The sequence below is a fragment of the Pseudorasbora parva genome, chromosome 7 (assembly GCF_024679245.1).
Source record: "Pseudorasbora parva isolate DD20220531a chromosome 7, ASM2467924v1, whole genome shotgun sequence".
In the NCBI taxonomy this organism is placed as follows: domain Eukaryota; kingdom Metazoa; phylum Chordata; class Actinopteri; order Cypriniformes; family Gobionidae; genus Pseudorasbora; species Pseudorasbora parva.
Genome location: NC_090178.1, coordinates 30,646,314 through 30,666,941, shown reverse-complemented (window position 1 = coordinate 30,666,941; position 20,628 = coordinate 30,646,314). Strand labels below are relative to the sequence as shown.

At 38.3% G+C, this 20,628-nt stretch overlaps 1 protein-coding gene across 5 annotated transcripts in view; it reads right to left on the bottom strand.

Moving 5' to 3' along the window:
* Positions 1-1,445: 1,445 nt before the first annotated feature.
* rxrbb (retinoid x receptor, beta b) overlaps positions 1,446-20,628 on the bottom strand; it is a 28,133-nt gene continuing 8,950 nt past the window's right edge. For 3 of the 5 annotated variants that reach the window (XM_067449042.1, XM_067449041.1, XM_067449043.1), the window contains exons 4-12: positions 16,734-16,913; positions 11,812-11,963; positions 10,548-10,601; positions 6,581-6,710; positions 6,166-6,298; positions 6,044-6,085; positions 5,818-5,909; positions 3,680-3,785; positions 1,446-1,813 (exon numbers count right to left, since the gene is read on the bottom strand). In XM_067449042.1, the coding sequence (XP_067305143.1) occupies positions 1,675-1,813; positions 3,680-3,785; positions 5,818-5,909; positions 6,044-6,085; positions 6,166-6,298; positions 6,581-6,710; positions 10,548-10,601; positions 11,812-11,963; positions 16,734-16,913 (1,028 nt within the window). In that variant the 3' untranslated portion in view covers positions 1,446-1,674. The remainder of the gene's footprint in view (positions 1,814-3,679; positions 3,786-5,817; positions 5,910-6,043; positions 6,086-6,165; positions 6,299-6,580; positions 6,711-10,547; positions 10,602-11,811; positions 11,964-16,733; positions 16,914-20,628) is intronic. The other 2 variants (XM_067449044.1, XM_067449045.1) reach the window with 1 other exon arrangement.

The window sequence follows — 20,628 nt, the reverse complement described above, 5'->3', positions numbered from 1 at the left end:
AAAACATGGTGTTTAAATATTAGATTTAATACTGGAATAATGTGAACAAATAATTTATAAATGATTTGTGAAGGTGTTTAAATAGAAGTCTGCATACACACCACAACAAACACCAAATGTGTGACCTTTACAGACAGTAGTTACGAGTTCATGAATAATGTGTTAACATAAATGGTATGTGAAGTGCCTAAAATTACTAATTAAACTAGCTTTTTCACATTTGTAAATGTAAAAAAAATGCATAAGGTAATATATGAATTGAAGTTGAATGACATTTTTAAGCATTTCAATTTACATTAAATAATGATCTGCTAATTATTATGTTTAATAAGTTCATTAGTTGACATTAACAAGCACATAATCTCATTTTATAGCTATATGAATATATATTAACAAATGGTCTGTTAAGCATTATATAATATTTGTTAATGATTTATTAATGAAAGTTATTTTAAGACGTTACCCAAATGTCAATTCCGAAGCACCAAAGTAATTATTATTATTTTGTTTTGTTTAAATCTGACACTGGTCGGAAAAAAAAAGGAATGACATTTTTTTGTGTAGTGCAGTTTACTTAAGGAATTATCACTCTTATACATTTACCTGATATGTGATAAGAGAAGAGAGTGTATTATTAACTGACTGTTAACTAATAAAACCAATGCAGGTTTAAGACAATTTCAGCCTAGGACACTTCAGGCAAAACGAAAAAGAGAACCAAAGAAAATCGACCTGCTTCGTACGATAACTGCTGATGACGTGAACAGAGATTCATCTTTTTGTTTGTCCTTTCTTCTGTCAAATGTTAAATAAAAAAACAAAAATCAAGCATATGTCTGTTAGGCACTCATGACGTGATAATAAAATGAGTGCGTGAGATAATAAAAAGAGTGCTTGCATTTCCCTCACGTCCACCTCTGGATTTAGGCTTCTTAACATTGCACAATATCACGTAAATTGCGTGTTTTGTTTTTTTAGAGATTAAACATCTAGTCTTTTCTGTTTTGCATCATTTCAAGCTTCATTGCATATAGATTTCTTTGCCAGATTTCTCACGCTAGCAAAGTAAATGTCAATTTAAATCTATAATACCAAACAAATTCATTCATCTTTTCGCCCGCTTGACCAGTCCTTACAGGTCGGGGCAAAATAAATTATCCTTACAGGAAGAAAGCACCCAAACTTAAGAGATGGTGAAGCACACTTACATATGATTAAAGCTTATCATCCACAGTGTTTTAAAAGCATCAAATGGTTCTATCAAAATGTAAACCCCACTTATCTAAACCAGTCAGGTAACTGGAGCTTCCATACTTAAAAACTTTTGTTTTATATATATATATATATATATATATATATATATATATATATATATATATATATATATATATATATATATATATATATATATATATATATATATATATATATAAAGAATTAGCTTACTGTTGAAATGTAGCACCAATAATTTTTCATGGCAAGTTTTGGGTCTCTAGACTCTATGGTGCACTTAAGAGATAGTCAAGAGAGAAAAAAAAGACATAAATGAAAAAATACCCCCAGACCAGAGGCTGACCATTCGCTGTGATTCCCCTGGGAAGAAAAAGTGCAGTCACAGTTATCTCCAGGACCTAGGGTAGAAAAACCCTGTCTCCCAATCTTCCTCTGTCGCAGCTAGTGGGGCGACTCCAGCATCTCCATTAGGAAAGTGTCAATGGGGGTGTCTCCAATCAGTTTAAAGAAGAAAAGGTGCTCCAAACACTTAAGGCCAATGGATCGCAATGCAGGAAGCCTGAGGAGGAGCTTGGCAAACCTAAGAGTAAGCAAGCAGGCAGATTTTTAGGGGCATCTCCCATACTCTCACAACCAGAAGCATGGTAACTAGGGCTGGGCGATATGGACAAAAAAAAATCATATCTCTGTATTTTTTGTTTGAATGGCGATACGCGGTATATATCCCGGTATATACGTTTTTCTATTTGGGTGGGGAATTTTTTAATATAAAATAATCTTTAATAATAATTTAATTTTACATACTACCCAGTGATGTCATAATACAATGCTGATATGGAAAGCTATAAACAAATACAGTGAATGTAATGTACGCTATGCAATATATTTGCTTTTTTAAATTCACTAAACTAAAAATGAAAATAGAAACAAAAGCAATATCCTATATTTATACCCCATTATAATGGTCACTTTCATAAAAATATACTTACTTGTAGGTCTAAATTTTCACATATGCACATTTGCACATTGCACATTTACTGTCCATCAAGCATTTTAGAAATATGTATATTTTAGTCCGCATTTTTACGTTCCTATTCTATTGCGCTCCGTCTGTTTGCAGTGCATGCGTGTGGCGGTGCTCTTTCACAAAAGCCATCATTTAGCGGAGATTCACTTTTAGAAGGCTCGTCCTCTACTGACAGCAAAATGGACAGATTTGCATGACTTTCTAACATTTACAGATGGAGAATATACCAAAGAAATGTAAGTTATGCACTGAGGAAAGCACCAGATTTCAAACGCATTAAACAGCACAAGTATTAATCTGTCTGTCAGCACAAGTAGCCTATCTCTCTCGGAGCATCTGACAGGGCAAGCTGCTTTAAACTATACGGGTTAACTATATCTAACTATATCCAGTTATTTTGAAGCTCTTAATATAAAGCATGTGTCATGTTGAGGACAAGTTGTATCATGCACTTTCCCTACATCAGCTATTTTGCGTACTCCGCTATTTTTCAGATGTGTTCGTATCAATCTGCTGTATATCAATATAAATGGTATTGCCTCATTCCATATCGTCTCTAAAATCTATATATTGTACAAACTTGATATACCGCCCAGCCCTAATGGTAACATTAGCCTAGAAATCTAGACGCACCCTAGCAGCAGCAAATTTAATCTGCCCTCAAGTGTCGTCTAGGAACTCTCAATACCCTTCTGAGCTGTATTCCTCACAATCTGGATGGGCCAATCACATCGTGTATAGAGTCGGCGGGCGTGGCCATAATGACGACGGCCGAGTTGCGTTTGCGTGCTTCTAGTAAACACAGAAACTGGCGAACGGCGGCGGTCTTTCGAATCAGCTTTGACTGCGATTCTGGAAGACTCGGAGTTAAGCTTTTCTCTGAGAAAAGAACAAAGAACGGCACTGAAGTCGTTTTTAAAAAGGGAAGATGTGTTCGGGGTTTAGCCGACCGGATACGGTGAATGTTTAATCTGTCAACAAGCTCTGTTTCACCTTTGTTGCTCTGGTTGGTGTACCGCTAACCTATCGCGTGCAGAGGGATTTTGAAAGACAACCGTTTATCCGCCCCTCGGATTGAGCCCTGTCTATGGTGAGTTTCCAGACCAAACATCTTGATGTGGGTCTGGCTTGTCAGGCTATGGTAACATATGACTGTTTGAGATTTTTATGAATCACAGTGTGAACTACGCTTTTGGATTTCACATAGAAAAAGGTCAGTCTGTCATAAAAAAGGTCATTTATAAGTACTAGTTTAAAAGGCACAACACCCATTTATTTCTGAGGGTCAGCAAAAACAAAGTCTGAATTGTGCCCAGTTGCATCATTTATCTGTATGCACAATATCTGAAGACAATAAAAAAAAAATGTTTTGGCGTTGAAATACTGTGTAGGCTATTGGTGAATGTACAGAACACTCACCTCCCCTGCTGATCTGGGTACTTCTGCTTGCAATAGGACTCCAGGGACGCGTATACTTTCTCTCTGAGAAGCTCCACCTCACTGCTGCTAGTCAGACCTTTGGCATCTAAGAAATATTGGAAATATTTATAAACTGTGGGGTTTTTCTCCAGTTTTGAAGTCAAAGGCATGCACAATATAAATTCTGCCAAAATGCCAGTGAAGGCTTTGACAAGCACAGTGAATTTAGGCCAATTGGCCAAAATCTAGATATTCCATTCAGGTTTTGCTTAAAGGTGAAGTATGTAAGATTTGTTATGTTAAAATACATTCTCTTAACCAAGTTTATTGTTCACTGACTACTATTAGTATGCCATTCATAGGTTTATCTCACCCAAAATTGTAAACATTGAGCCTTCCAGGCACCATGTAAACATTGAGAGCAGTCTGCTCAGATCTGTCAATCTGTTTCAGCTCAACCTATACATACAGTCGGCATCTAGTCATAGTTGGGGGTGTGGTCGGCATGGGGGAAAACACCGCAAACATTGTGTGTATTTGAATGACAAAAATGGCGTATTGTGAGTAATTGACGCCTGCCGACCTGGCAGGCGTTAATTTTGCAGTACATTGCAAAATTAACTGCAACAGTTATGATTGCCCTTATTTAATAAAAAATAAAAAAAATGGGTCAATGACCCAACCAAATGGCCGGAGGTGTCGTTTCCAGACATATTTTGTTATCTGGTTGAATCTACAGGTTGAGATTCAATGAGATTCAACTGGTTGAATCTACAATGGTGTCGTTTCCAGACATATTTTGTTATCTGGTTGAATCTACAGGTAAGGCATCGCGGTAGCTGTAGCGGTAATTTTGCCCTATAACTCAATCAACTTGCTTATATGTTGCATACTTACTTGTCACTTACCAATTGTACGTATGCTTCACTCCAAACTATTAACCCTTTTGTAAAACGGTGATCAGTAGTACAAAGTTGCCGAGGGACTGGTTCACGGCTCACGTCCGTAGCAAGCGACCCTTCAGCTGATAACGCTAATGTGAATGAGAATCCCTTATGAAGAACAACTATAGGAATCTTGTAGTATTTTGGGACAAAATATTATAGTAATCCTATGGGAATGCTAGTATTTTGGGACATACTATAGAAGTACTATAGAGGTATTACAGAACATCACAGAAGTATTATACACTACTATAGAAATCTTATAGGATTATTAGTTATTTTTCATATTGCTTGTAGCTATTTTGTCCTCCTTTCTGGTTCTGTGTGATTATTAGGAAGGATGTAGAACTTCAATACCTAATTTGTTTGTTTATTGGCGGTACAGAAAACGACACAGCAACTCTTCAGCATGATTGTCCCGTATATTTCAATTAGCGCCAAGGCAATGTTTTCCCCCACGGACTAAATTCACATCACTGCGTTCCGGGGGCGTTCCCAGACCAACCGTCTGTATGTATAGAAAGGGTTTGGGGCGTGGCTACTGCAGCATAGGTTGGCACATTTGAATTCACTAGTTTAGCAGGTACAAGTAACCTGAACATTATCCACTCGTGACCATGTGAAATTTTAACTCACATATTATCAAAGAATGATCACATTTGTGTCCATTTTGGTCGCAGTCTACAGCCCTGGATGGCAAAATATGCTTTGTATTTGTAATTCTGCTAGGTGCCACTAGTTTTGCATAAAACTACATACTCCACCTTTAAATGACCTTTACATGAAAAAAAGAACATAAATTAAGAAAATTGCAGGACTTTATACATGATCAAAGATAGTTAATCTAAAAATAAAAAATTCTAGCATTATTTAATCTGCCATTTAATCTATGTCAGTCCCTAGAGTCCAAAATAATACTGGACCATACTGATGTTCACTGTACATAAAAATAAAATAAAAAAATAAAATAAAATAAAAACATTTTAAAAAATATTTTCTTTTGAATTCCACAGAATAAACAGCATTTGGAACGACATAATGGTAGGTAAATGATTACTATAAACTATCCCTTTAAATCAATTCTACAAAAAGTAGAAAATTAAAGAAATAAGACAAAAACTGAAATATTCCATGAAAATGTTACTGACATTATACTTTATAGTTTCTAGAAAATAAACTATTAAAACTGCATACCTGGGTTAAACAGAACTATGGCACGCAGACAGCCAAGTTCAGTTTTGTCCATTTGCATATCACGCATCTTACAGACCAACTCAGTCAGCACCCTGCAGATGTGTAAACAATTTTACAAATAACTATACAATGAGATCTAAATCATCCCGAAAGGCAGAATTACTGAGTGGGAGTACAACTACACATACATTATTTATGTATAAGTGAAGAAGATGCTAGGCATTACCTATCGAATAAGGCTCCGACCTCTGCACTGTGTGCACTCTCCCTGTACAGACATTATGAACATGTTAAGCATCTAAAACTACTGCATTATTAAACAGATGTAAACACAGTGTATTCAGTGACCTGTCAAAAAAGGCCTCCACTCCCAAGTTGTGAGTGCTGTCTCTGGGCACATGTAGACCTGTGGCCAAAAGAATCTCATCCTTCACACTGATGGAGCGATGAGAGAAGGCAGCGATCAAGAGCTCATTCCATCCTGTTACAAAAATACCACAAGCATATAGTAAAACACTTTTCATGTGCATTTATACATTTACGCCATTAATATAATTCATCCAACCGTCTTGTGCCACAAGTGTTTTAAAGCACTGTGTCAAATATACATAACTATTAAATTATTGGCTCTACTTTATCTATCTGTCCTGTGTAAACATCCTATATTTCTCTTCAGAATGCTGGGTACTTTTTTTTTTTAACATAAATATGAATATTATTAGCTGTAACTCAAAATGAGTGTGAGAATGTCTGACACTCGTACCAGCCCTGAGCAGAATGACTTGGTCATCCAGGGGCAGCTCAGAGAAGTGAGGGATCCTCTTGGCCCACTCCACCAGAGTGAACAGCTGTTTGTCAGCAGCCTGGCAGATGTTAGTGACTGGATCATTGGACTGGAGAACAGAGAAGTCAGTGGAGGAGAGAGTTAGAGCATAAAAGGACATTTGTGAACTGATAAAACATCTGAGAGCTTCATTCTTGACAATCTGTCTGTGGGGATATTCAACTCCAAACATGGAAAACAGACATTTTAGGAGCAAGATATTAATCTCTAAACCAGTGCTGGGAATAGCAGCATTCACCCAGCAGAAAACAGCATTTGTTGCTTGCCAAGCAACAGTTGACAACAATCAATGTTTGGCATAACTTTGCAAATGAATTGCTTTAACCTTTTTTACCTGCTTCTGCATTGTCCATTGCGAGGTGACTGCTAACAATGAGCATATTTACATCAGGGCTCGACATTAACACTTGTCCAGGACAAGTGGATTTTTTGAAGGGGTAAGAGATTTTTACATGCCCAACCGGACAAGTAGCCCAAAAGTCACCAAAACGTAAGAATGATTCTACATAAATTTAGTGTAAGTGACGATTGATAGGGAATAATAATATAACACATAATGCACTGATAATAACAAGGTTGCGCTGTTCAGGCTCGCGCAGCCTGAATGACCAATTAATTGAAGCATATGAAAAGGCTTAATGTCAAGCCATTATACATGAACACCAAAAAGCTGATAGATCCCAAAAATCAGCTTACTGAAATAACCCATTGTATGGGTTTACATGCAAACCAATAACCCGTAAAGTAAACAACATTTACAAGAATATATATATTTTTTTTTTAATTCAGATTATTCCCCAGTTCACATCAAATACTTGACTAAACGTACAGATACCCAAATAAAATATTATAAAAAGTATTTTCATTTTCATAAAAGTATCTAATGTAAGTATTAAAAGTAAAAAGTACTGATCATTGATCCATGCTTATTATTTATTAAACCTCAATATACTAAAACATCAATTTAAGTGACTGATAATTGAAGTGTGCAAAAAGTCAAATGTGTGTGTAGTTAAATATGTGGCTACAAATAAATCATTCAGTGGCAACATCACATGGGGCAAAATATGTTAACATTTTAAGATGAACACTATGCAAACTAACTAGTATTATATCATTTGAAGCTGCTACAGCAGCAGGGAAGATGCATTAATATTATGGGGGGGGGGGGGGGGGGGGTGAAATGCTGTTTCATGCATACTGAGCTTTTTACACTGTTAAAGACTTGGATTCCCATCCTAAATATTTAAAAGTACGCAATTTTAGTTTCAAAAACTAATGTTGGACGTTTGATGGAGTATTTCTGTGTCAAAAATACTCCTTCCGGTTTCTCACAAGTTTCGGAGTTTTTTTCGAGTATGACTCGGCTTGACGTTACTAGAGCGGTAGGTCCTTGTATGGCCCGTACGGGCTCTTCTCCCGGTAGGGTGTGCGCGCGCGTGACTAGAGCGAGAGAGGAAATGCACGCCCATACACTCCCGCCGCGCTCCACTTTATTCCTATGGGTGACATCAAGCGACTTCAGCGCTTCAGCACAGCAAGTCACTGCTGTCAGGACTTCCCCAAATCATACCAAAGAAGTGTGTTTTTGACGGAGCGGTCCCAGCGATAAAGGTTCGGTCCTGCTTTGGAAGCAGCCGGTGAGTAAAACTGCTTCAAATGTCTATGCTGTTGCTTATCGTCGCGTGAGTAAACATCAGTAAACGACACGATCGCGTGCTTCGTCATTGAAAAGCGCTAAAGGACTCCATTGTTTGTATAACGTTACACTAGTCTGACGTGCAAAACCGTTTTGCTTGGTACTGCTAAGGTTTAGTCGCATAGAGTAGTCCATAAACCGAATCATGTCCTCATAAACTGCGAGTAAACACACACAAATGTTGACAGGCCACTAAATACAGTACATATCACAGAGACGGACGTCCTGCTGCTGCTGTTTCTCCTGTTCAATTTATTTCATCCTGGATCATATATCTATTAGCTGAGCTCGATGGCTATGGGGTTTCTCCACGCTTGAGGACGTCATCGCTTTGCGCGCTCGTCATTCTTTAGCTCCGCCCACTCGATACGCCTCCAGGCGCTCATTTTTTTCCGGAAAGCCTCGGTACAGCCCATATTTCTTTTATAAATATAATAAAACTAAAGACTTTTCGGAGATATGAAGGATGCAATACTACTCTATAGGTACTCAAGATTGACATGAGATTGACTGAAACTGAGTGTTTCACCCCCCTTTAATTTGTGTTATTTTACTTAAAATGACCATACAAACAGTGACACACAAATGCAGACAAGCATTTTAATTACCTTAAACAACTCGCCTTTTTACAGTAAATAAATTCACTTCACAATTAACTGACCTAAAAATGACTTTATTCACAATTATCAATACTAAAATTCTGCATAACGTACGTTTAGCAGCCTCAGCCATGCACACGTTCAAGCCCTGATGATATCCCGGTTCTTGGCTTATTTTAAAGGGTTACTTCAGCGATTAGCATATGGCTTTGTATCAGTAGAAACCCTGGAGAATATTCAAATTATTGTGCTTTCCCCCCTCATATCTCCCTGAGACGAGAGATTTATGCATTTTATTTCTGGAAAAATTCCTCCTATGATGCAAAATGACGATTTTTGCATCATAGGAGGAATGCTTGCCCAAAGGCTAAAGACTACAGCCAGCAGAGGGAGCTATTTCCGCATGTTTTGAATCTGCGCATGGGGGATGGGAGATAACACTCAGCTGGCAGGGAGAGCTCAGCTTGCAGACAGGATCATTTAAACGGAGCTATGGTGAGGAATGTAAGTCTTTTAACTTCTCAAATTCATTTCTATGAAAGTTAAGCTTGCAAAGGCATGAACTGAAACGCGTGCCAGACTGAACTGGCGTTGTGAATGTATGCCGCGAATGTAGTCGCGATTACCTCAGCTCTCATCACTCGTGCAGTTAGTGCTCAGGGCTGTGATACTCGCGCGGTGACTCACTCATTATATTGAACAGACACGTTCAGTTTTTAATTATAGTGTCTTCTCAAACTCAGTCACAGTAATGAAGTTGGTGGTGTTGGGAATGGCCTCACAGGGCAGCGAAGCATTCTGGGAATTGTAGTCTTTCATCCCCATGGGACAAAAATACATTTTCTGTCTTTTCTCAGTCTAGAAGGCACCAAATTCAAAAATAATTTCACATTTCTACTGCATTGATGACCCAGTTTAAATACAGATTCATCTTCCCAGCGCTGAAGTACCCCTTTAACTGAATCATTAATAAACCAGTGAGTAGTTGACTGGAGAACCGCTGTAATCGGATCAGTCCGATTCACAAAGGAATCAATCAGTGTAATTTGTGAACCAATTCACTAGGTTCATTGGAAAGAATCAGCTCGTTCATGAATCTGACATTTTTTAAATCGCATCTCAGTGGGGGTGGCCAGTTATTTCTTCCATTCAAAATAACAAGGACGATATGTTTTAATAGAATGTAGTTAAGTAAAAAAAAAGTACGATATCATGCTCTGAAATGTTGTAAAGTAAAAGCTTCCCAAAATAATAATATTCTGATATAATATAAGATACCTGAAAAAAGTACAGTGATGAAGTAAAAAATACTTTGTTACAGTCGACCAAAATGTAATCATTCGTGTATCTGACTCAGAGTATTCCATTGGTTATGCAAGTTGTGATGTTAAATTCAGGAAAAAAACAACAATATATTCCAAAATGTCAATAGGACACATGTACACTACAGACTCTATTCTCTGGTCTTGCGGTTACTGCGGATGCAGCATTTTAGCTGTTCCACTTCTACTTCGGCTGCACAAGATAATATTTTTTTTATTTTTTGGGGTCAGGAAAGAGTCAGAGTATATAATATAATTCCACCCACCGTGAAACATTCACTCTGACTGGATGCTCTTAAATCTGCAGAAAGGGTGCTTTCCTGTCACATAAGACAGGATAGGTAAGACATGCACACTTGAATAAGCCAGCAGAACACAGGTTATGTCCATGCACATTGTCGGCTTATTAAACATAATAGTTTAAGTATGTGCACGTAAACACGCTCAATGTTACATTGGAGGCAAGAGCAAAAGAAACACTAAAGGCTTTCAACACAGAATCATCAAACCCTGAAATTTCAAATATGATGTTTATGTTGGCCTCCACATTTAGAGACTTTTCAATTTCATGAAAATTTGAATTAAGAATGAAAATATCTGGCTACACTGGATACATGTTAAAAAAAAATAACTTGCCTTGAATAGTACCTTAATATAATGTATTATTATTATATTATATTAATTACTTTTAGTGAGTAATTGTTCATTTAATGTGTTATATGCTATTTGTTGTTACAACGAAACTTTGTATACTTTTTAAATTATTATATAAATTGAACAGAACCGTAAAGAATCCAATGCATTATGTGTGAGTGTTGTTCAATGCAGCATCAACCAGAGCTGAAAGATTCTGGATAAATTGAGAATCACAATGATGTTTCGCATCAAACACAGATCACGATTCTTTCATGATTCTGAACAGACAACTTAACAAAATAACAATTTAATACTGTAATTTACTAGTGGTTCGGACAAAAGGTCAATTGCTGCAGACTATTCAAAATGTTTAATTACTTTGGGGGGGGAAACAGTTTGAATGATTTTTCAAAAAGTTATTTGCTCCATTTTGATCACTTCCGTAGACATCTGTGTTTATATGCCAACTACAAAGTTTTCCCAGTACTTCTGTGATGATATGAATATTTGTAAGACAGAAGTAATGTTACTGTAAGGTTTGTGAAGGCGTTTCATACCTATACATGATAATTGCGTTAATGCTGATTGGAATGTGCGATGTGATTTTGTCAAATGTTTTAATCGACACAGGCGAACTGCTGTCATTTAGGAATGATATTGCAATCTTTTAACGATTAATCATGCAGATCTAGTATCAAACTTAAACTATTCAAAAAATATATTACTTTTGACATACTAATGATATAAATTATACTATTGGCTAATGTAAGTACATCGGCACCCTTCAACAAAGTGCTCTTTTCCCATTTGTGTGACAATTATGTTATTTGTTCGGTAGACTTTTTAAACAAATAGCATAATGCACATCAATCACTGGCAAATAAATACACTCACTGAACCAGTGGCATCAGAGTGCAGGTTTGTTCTGTGCTCTACAGCGGTCTCGGCCTCCAGGATCTTCTCCACAGGCATCTCCTCATTGACTGCACTGCTGAATTCATAGTCTCCATCTCGCTCCTTATTTTTCTGACGCTCGTCCTGAACAGCTGAGGTAGGGCAAAAGATGAGAAACTCATGAATGTCAAGGAATCAGCCAGGTTATCTGTGCCTAGTGGTTCAAGTTTTGGCCGGAAACCGAAAGATGCCATTCAATGACAACCATTGTGTCCCTGAGCAAGACAAATAATGGCAGATTGCTGTAGGTCAGGGATCTCCAATCTCGGTCCTGGAGGGCCGCTGTCCTGTAGGTTTAGCTCCAGACTAGGGCTGAACGATATATATCGTTATCGTATCTATATCTAGATATGAACTATCAAAAAAAGCAACAATATAGACGATATAGATTTCCCCTCTCCGCGCTCGCCCTGCATACAACTCTGGCAGTCACAACAAACATCAGTTTAACGAGTGCCCTTGAATACACAGCTAAAACCAGCGCGCGCACACTACCAGGGACGTGGGAACTATATTGTGGGGGGGGGGGTGCATTTCCATGGTGACGCGTCATTGCTTGTCACATGACACACCGCAGCAGTAACAGCGCTGAATGATGATCTGCTTCATTTTTCCTTTTTTATTCAGAATATTCACAAATGTGTTAGCTATGGCATGAAATATCTGATATTCCGATTGTCAAATACATGCAAGTGGAAGTATATTGTTGTTTAAACCCCTTTATAACGATGGCGTTAGTTGAGCTGTATGCGCGATGGCCGCCGCCGTGAGTTTGTGCCGCAGACGTGATCTGTTGGATTTACAACCTCTATGTTTACAACATGTGAACTTCTCCCGAAATACTTAAAAGTAAGTGGCTGGTGAACTGGGAATAGAATAGAGTAAACATTGAAGTTACTTACACAATGTGTATCTGATATGAATAAAACGTGTCGAATTATAATGGAAAGGATTATTATTTCCTCTTCCATAGTGTGTATTGTTACAACAAGGCCCTAGTAAGACACTGGCTGCGTCCGAAACCTGGAAAATGCTGCCTTCGGAGGAAACAAGTGAAGGCAGGAAGGCGTCAAGCAATGTCCGAATCTAATGTTAGCTTCACTTCCTGTCTGCTGAAAGACCTTGATCTGATAGATTTTTGCAATCATCATACATGTATCCTTCGCTGCCTTTGATATCCCACAATCCTGTGCTTTCCATTCAGTGACAGTTGAGCTTGGAAAAAAGATGGCGTCCGAAAGTTGCGTTTGCTGGTCAGTTTGTGTGTAAATGTCAGTTTTTTACCAATATTTTCCACTTCTGATGTCATTTCTAGCAAGAAATGACTAATGTAGTAACTAAATATGTGTTTAGTTCTCACCAAAGTTCTCTCTATATTGCTGTTGATCATTAAACTGTTACACTGCCTTAGAAGTCTAACAGTGAGAAGAAGGCATGTGAGGTGCCTTCATGCACAAATGCTGCCTTACAAGTCATTGCCTGACAAGGCAGCAAGGCCTAGGTTTTCGGACGCAGCCACTGATTAGCAAGTTCAGGTGTGTTTATTTGGGGCTGAAGCTAAACTCTGCAGGACAGCGGCCCTCCAGGACCGAGATTGGAGACCCCTGCTGTAGGTGGACTGTCCCTGCACTAAGTGTACTACTGTACTGTACGTGTTCAGACTACAAGATATCAGCCAGATTTTAGCACGATTCTTTTCACATAGAGTGCCGTGGTGATTTGCAAACAACAAGGGGCATCGGGAAGCAAGAATCAATCGTTTTATCTTGTATAGTGCATCATAGTGGATGAAAACCGAAGCCGCGTCTCCCATGCTTCACCACATCACGACAGAAAGATTAGCATGTGTAGTCTGACATGTTTCTTGTCCATGTCACAAGATTTTCAAAATCAGACACCGACTATCGTAACAGACAGAAATATTGTGTAGTCAGAACCCGACACAAGTCGCTTGGATCAAAGTGGCATCTAAATAACTACTCATTACCAACCATGTGAGAACAACTTTGACATCTTTCTCTCTTCTGACTGCTGTAATCAATCTCGGTAACACTTTAAAAAAGGTTTAATTTCTTAGTATTAATGAACAAACTAACAATGAAGAATATTTCAAAAACATTTAATAATCTCAGTTAATGTTAAAGGTGCACTATGCATTATTTTTGCAGTAAAATATCCAAAAACCACTAGGCGAGTGTTATATATTTTATTCAGTTGAGTACTTACAATATGCCAAACATTTGTAAATTGTGAGAAATTTGCTAATTTAACCAATGACCCAGGACGTTTCAGCATAGCGTCTGAGGGAATCGGCTGTCAATTGCGTCATATCTGTGTTACGCTCAGTTTCCGGTTTTATTTGGCAGAAACGCTTTACTCTTAGCAATGTCAAAAAGTGTCACAGCAGCCACCGAACGAACGCACAGAGTAACGTCATAACAACATTTTAAACACATTTAAAGGTCCCATTCTTTGCGATTCCATCTTTCAAACTTTAGTTAGTGTGTAATGTTGCTGTTAGAGCATATAATACCTGTAAAATGATAAAGCTCAAAGTTCAATGCCAAGCGAGATATTTTATTTAACAGAAGTTCCCTTTCAAAGCCTACAGCGAACGGCCGGTTTGGACTACAGCTCTGCACTTCCTGCTTTAATGACGCAACTAAAACCGTTTGTTGACGAACCCTCCGCCCACAAGAACACGCAAATTCGGGGGCGTGGTCCTTTTGCTCTCGCAGGTCGAGAATAGGAAGCATTGTTTTTGTAGAGTGTGTTTGTCGCCATGCCATTGAAACACTGTTATTTTCATCCCGGAGTCAAATCACCTTTGTTTGGCTTTCCCACGGACGATGTACGTAGAGATCAATGGCTACAGGTTAACTCGGTTCCGGAAAATTATTATCACAATTTAAATCTATGTGCAGCACATTTTGCTGAGGACTGCTTCCTCAATCTCAATCAGTTTAATGCCGGATTCGCAGAAAGATTATTCTTAAAAGATGACGCAGTTCCCTCTTTGTCTGGAGAAGGCGTTGTTTATGGTGCACAACCGGTAAGTTTATTTTATTATTTAAGTTGGTCTGTTTAACAGTTTATGTAACTCATGACACAAAGTGCAATGCTCTTTAGCTTTGTTAACTAATGTTAGATGGTAACTGAAACTAATTCGAAAAACTTAGCATATAACAGTGTAGTAATTCATTCAGACACCATCGATTATTGGTGTTTGTAATGATCAGTTTAAACTACTGAATAGACAGCTTACCATTCTGAAACATCCAGCAAAAGTCTTTCCTGGGCAGGTTGTAATCGATCGTCTTCGATATTCTCCAGGTCTGATTCCGGCTCAAATTGATAAGGCAATATAGACATTTTTGCAATAACATTGAGCACGCGTATCTACCCGTTATGGTAAGAGGCGGGACCATTCTGGGCAACGTGCGCTAAGCTGCTGTCCAATCACAGCGCGGGAAGCGCTGGCCTAATCAGAAATCGTTACGTGTTTCTGAAGGAGGGACTTCATAGAACAAGGAAATCATCAGGCCGTTTTTAGGACAGAGGAAACAGCGGTGTACAGATAAGTAAATTGTGTGAAAAATACTGTTTTTTTACACGCGAAACATGAACTCATGTTATATTGCACACTGTAAACATAATGAAAGCTTCGAAAACACGCAAAGAATGGAACCTTTAAATGTATCTAAAATGATAAAAAGAGCTGCATCACCTCATACCAATGGCCGGAAAAGCGGAAATAGTGCGGGCACCCGGCGACTGTGTTCCGCCCCGTCATAATAAAAGTCCCATTTCTCGCAAGGCAGGTAACAATCGCTCCAGCAGCCATGCTCAGCTCCTCAACACTCGGTCCTGCTCTGCTTCATACTACAGTAACGTTAATAACTGCATTCATGAACGTGATTTCTGCCTGAGTCCTATTTTCCACCGGCTGTGAGAAGACCACATGTCCCAAGATGCCGCCATCAAACTACACCTTTGTTTTGAATAGGCGACCTCTAGTGGACGGAAAGTTGCATAGTGCACCTTTAATCAACATTTAAAAATCTAAAACCGCATCTGAGAACCCTGAACATGTCATAAAAAGGCTCCAATATAATACATATGTTATTGCAGCGATGTTGTGCGTGGGTACTATTTTTTAAATTAAACTGTATGTTATCCTTTACATAACTCACTTACCTTGTTCTTTACGATATAAAAATCGGCTATATATATATAAAAAAACATGGTTGACCACTACTTTTTGGTGGCATAATTTATTGTTTTTTGTCCTTTTTAGTTATTACACATCTAAAAAACTATCAGTTCATGAAACTTGAGAACACATAATACAGCAATAGTTCTCAACTAAGTGAATAATGTGTGAACCACACAAAGGATTCAGTGAGTAAGGCATTGAATGCAGATACGAGCTGTTAATGGAAGCAAATTTCATGAAAATCATAACTGGTTCTCAGTTCCCAACCCTAGTTGTTGTCCTGTGGGTTGTTTCCCACCCACATATGACATGCTTTCCATCATCTGTCAGGGACTGTGGACTAATAGACCATTTGTTCTTACATTATTTTACTTATCCCACTCAATCTGCCGCTGTCACAGCTTCAGATTATCATTGTGCTTCTCCAGTAACATGTGCTGTAACTGACACCACCTTTTCATAAGAAAACAATGGAGAATTTCCATCACATAATGCTGATCGAGCATAAAACATACTCAAACACTCTTTAGCACGACTACGATGTTTCACCTACAACATTAACCTACAGTACCTAAATGTTACTACAGACACTCAAAGCATTGCTTTACACTACAGGAGACATGTGGAAGTCTGAGAAGGTACCCACCCTCTCTTTTCATTCCCATGGCAAGGCACTTCTGATAGCGGCAGTATTGGCAGCGATTGCGCTGACGTTTATCGACCAGACACTCCTTGTTGTCCCTGCAGGTGTAGCTCAGGTCCTTCCTGACTGTGCGCTTGAAGAAACCCTTACAGCCTTCACAGCTGTACACACCATAATGTTTCCCTGCACACACAAATCATGTTCACATTACCTCAGATGCAATGAAAATTAAATTTTTCTAAACATTCACTGTAACCACCATCCTCTGGATGCCATTAAAGTCAATGGAAAAAAAAGAAAGTTCATAGAAAACTCTTCCAAACATTTAGTTTAAAACACACTTTATATTTAGTTTAATTTAGTATAGTATAGTACCAGGACTACATGCCCCTAAAAAAACCTGAATTTAAATTCTGAAATGAAAAACATGCTCAACTAAAAAGGTATATTTAAATATGAGAAAATGTACTCTTTTTTTAAAAAAATTAAATGAATAGATGAACACAATAATGAATTATGTTATCGACCCTTATATTTCTATATAAAGTAGTCTTGCATCAAAATGAAAACCATTAAAGAAATTTCCAGTTTTGGCTGAAATGGTCATGACCAAAACAATTAAGTTTAATTGGTGCTTCTCCGGTGGCCTGTTCTGTGTCGGCATCTATTTTGTGCATGTCAGATTTATGGATGCTAGGGCTAAACTGACAATATTGATTTCTCAATTTTAATACATTTTCATTTTGGTGAACCGATATTGAGTGCTAAATCCCAAGATCGATCTTTAACTTCATTCAGTTGATGTGTGAAACAAATTCAAAACAGTTTTGAAAATATTCCATATTTTTTAAATTACATCCATCATTTAGAGATAAAATGCAAGACAGAAAACCATTTCAAATGTAGCGTGACTAGCTTCCTATTTTTAATAAGAGATTTAAATAATTAAATAGTCAATAGGACATTATTTTCCTGTTATTAAATTAAATATGATTTTATTCTTATTATTCCAAGCAAATTACATTTTATTTACAGCAGACAATCATGCAACTGACCATGTGAGCAGCACATTCCTCGGTTTGTAGGATTATTCGCGTAGCCAGACCTTCAGACTGCCGGCAGAAGATCTGGACTCTGTCGCAGCTTTCATTGGTCAAGGGCCACTCAAGAGGACTTTTAACTGACATGTAACGCAACCAATCAGTTTGTTTTGTTGTGTCATGTTTAGGGGCGTGAAAATTAAAAGTCTTTGTCCCTGGCACACCGTTAAAGAACGCAACACACGTCTCGTGGACATCCTGTAGAATTGATGATGACTTCTGAAGTGTTTCCAGATAAGCATGCCATATGCATCAGGCGTTCAGCCAACAGTCTGTGGGCGTGACGTCTGAGGCTGAGACTAAGCATCATACAACACACTCTACTGTGATTAAATCAGCATCCGAATGCATGTTTTATCACTGAGGTGCCATAAAAATATATTTTTACAGACATCCACATGAGAAACAATTACAATCCGAATTGGGCTTTACTGAAATGTATCATGTCTCATGTAATCACTTCATCTGTGTTTTAACCTTGAAAAGACATCAAAAAAAATTGTCAGATAACTTTGCATTTACCTCAGCAAAGTCATTCATTGTTAAAAGCACAATAGTTAGCCAGAAGAAAAAAAAACATCACAATCATGTTCTGAGTTTCTGTAAGTGACATGTTCCGTTTGGTCTGTGCCTGTTTTACTGTTTCTCCTGTCACCTAGGTAACTCATTAGTTAATCATTGTCCAGCTTAGGGCTGCACGATTAATCGTATTTTAATCGTTAATAACGATATCTGCTTCTGTCGATTGATTTTTAAAAATCGTCACAATATTGGCCCGTTTGTTATTTACCCTTAAAACATCTTTGAGGTTTGCGTTGATAACGAGCCTCCACTAGCAGTCATGCTTGTGGTTGCCAGATGCGAAGAGCTTAAATCCCCCAAATAGAGCTTTTCTCCTTAAAAGGATAAACTTTCTTCCGGGAGTTTTAATTATTCTGGCAATCCTCTGCACGCGCTCCCTCTAAATGCGGAAGGAGCGCTGATGATCTAAAAACAAACATGCGCTGGAGATATAGCTGGAGTGATCTCCACAGCGAAATCCTGCTTCAATGAAAGTGTCATACAGAGAGTCTTTGTTTCTTCACAAGACACTTGTGCTATTTGTGTGCAAAGAATTTCAACAAATGCACGTACGGATCTCGCACCTTTGCAACTGATGTGACAATTCAATCTGGAAAAGGAACCTAATTTTGAATTATTGGAAATAATATTACGAGTTTCACCGTTTTATCTTTTGAAGTTCCTAAAGGTTTTAGCAGTTTTCATAATGTGAATCAGTTAAAATTATATCGCTATTGGGACGTTCTCAAACGCTTAAAGGACAACTCCGGCAAATTTTTAAGTTTATCTTGATAGTTATATCTTTGTGAGTACAGTCTACAGAAAAAAAACGGCAGCTTTGGGGGCATAAACATAAAGGGTGTCTTTGTGCCGCTTAACAGACAAAAAATGCAATTAAAATGTCTGTCCAACATGAACAGGGCCCTTACATGACAACGAGATGCGTTTAGCCACTTGTTTAAATTCACCTAAATAGTGTGTTAGAAGACTAGCTGTATCTCATGCTGAAGTCCCATGGGAACTCAGCGGTAGCCAGAAAAAAGGCAGTCCAGTTGGGAAGAGCGTTGTGTGTGTAAAGCACGATTATTTTATTAGGCTACTGCACATCTTTCTTCAAGCCGTGTGCCCAAATGGAAGGATAAATAAAGTTTACATTACCTCCACAGTGGCTGCAGCCGTCTTCAACCACGAATTGGCATTTTTCTTCAACAGGCCCGGGTGTGTTGTGTCTGTGTAAGTTAGTCAAGTGTTCGCTGCAAATTTTCACAATTCGGAAAGGCAAAAACGCGAACCATTTCTTCACTTGTGAGCCCAATCGGATCATCACTCTAGTGATGTGGGGTTCACAAACTAATCGTTCTTTTTAACCAATTCTTTTAGGGAACCGGGCGAACCAGTTCACCAAATCGGACTGAATCGTTCTAAGCGGTTCGCGTCTCAAAGCAGCGCTGATCACACAAGTTACTTTTAGTTACTCACTTTCTGACATGAGTGACAGTCCCTCCGAATAGAAATAAACTAATGTCTTGAAGTATATGTTGTAACTCCAACCGTTCACTGAACTGAGTCATGTTTTGCTGAGGGAAGCGATGAACTCACGAGCTGCTGATACTGAGCATGCGCAAGGACAGAATCGAAATCTGTTTTTCTCGGAAACGTTCAATACGGAGAACCGTCAATCCGATGAACAGTAGAGCCTCTTCATACACACAACGCTCTTCCCCACTGGACTTCAGTGTGAGACACTGCTAGCCGTCTAAAACAGGTGAATTTAAACAATGGCTAAGTGGCTAAACGCATCTCGTTGTCATGTAAGGGCCCTGTTAATGTCGGACAGACATTTTAATTGCATTTTGTGTCTGCTAAGAGGCACAATGACACCCTTTACGTTTATGCCCCTAAAGCTGCCGTTTTGGCTGAGGGGGGCTCTGGGCATTAACTGTAATAACTCCACGTTGCAAGCACCAATCCGGTTCGTTTTTTTTCTGTAGACTGTACTCACAAAGATATAACGATCAAGATAAACTTAAAAATTCACCGGAGTTGTCCTTTAACATGAAAATGTGCAAAAAGCTTAACGTGGCTTAATTAACTAAGACAGTGTTATTAACAAACCACGCGCAGTGAACACCATACTAATGAAGCATAACATTTACAGAAAAGCAGATGAGCCCTGAATATGAACGCAACACGTTTAATTGGCATTTTCCTTCCATTAAGAAAACGCTTAACGTGAC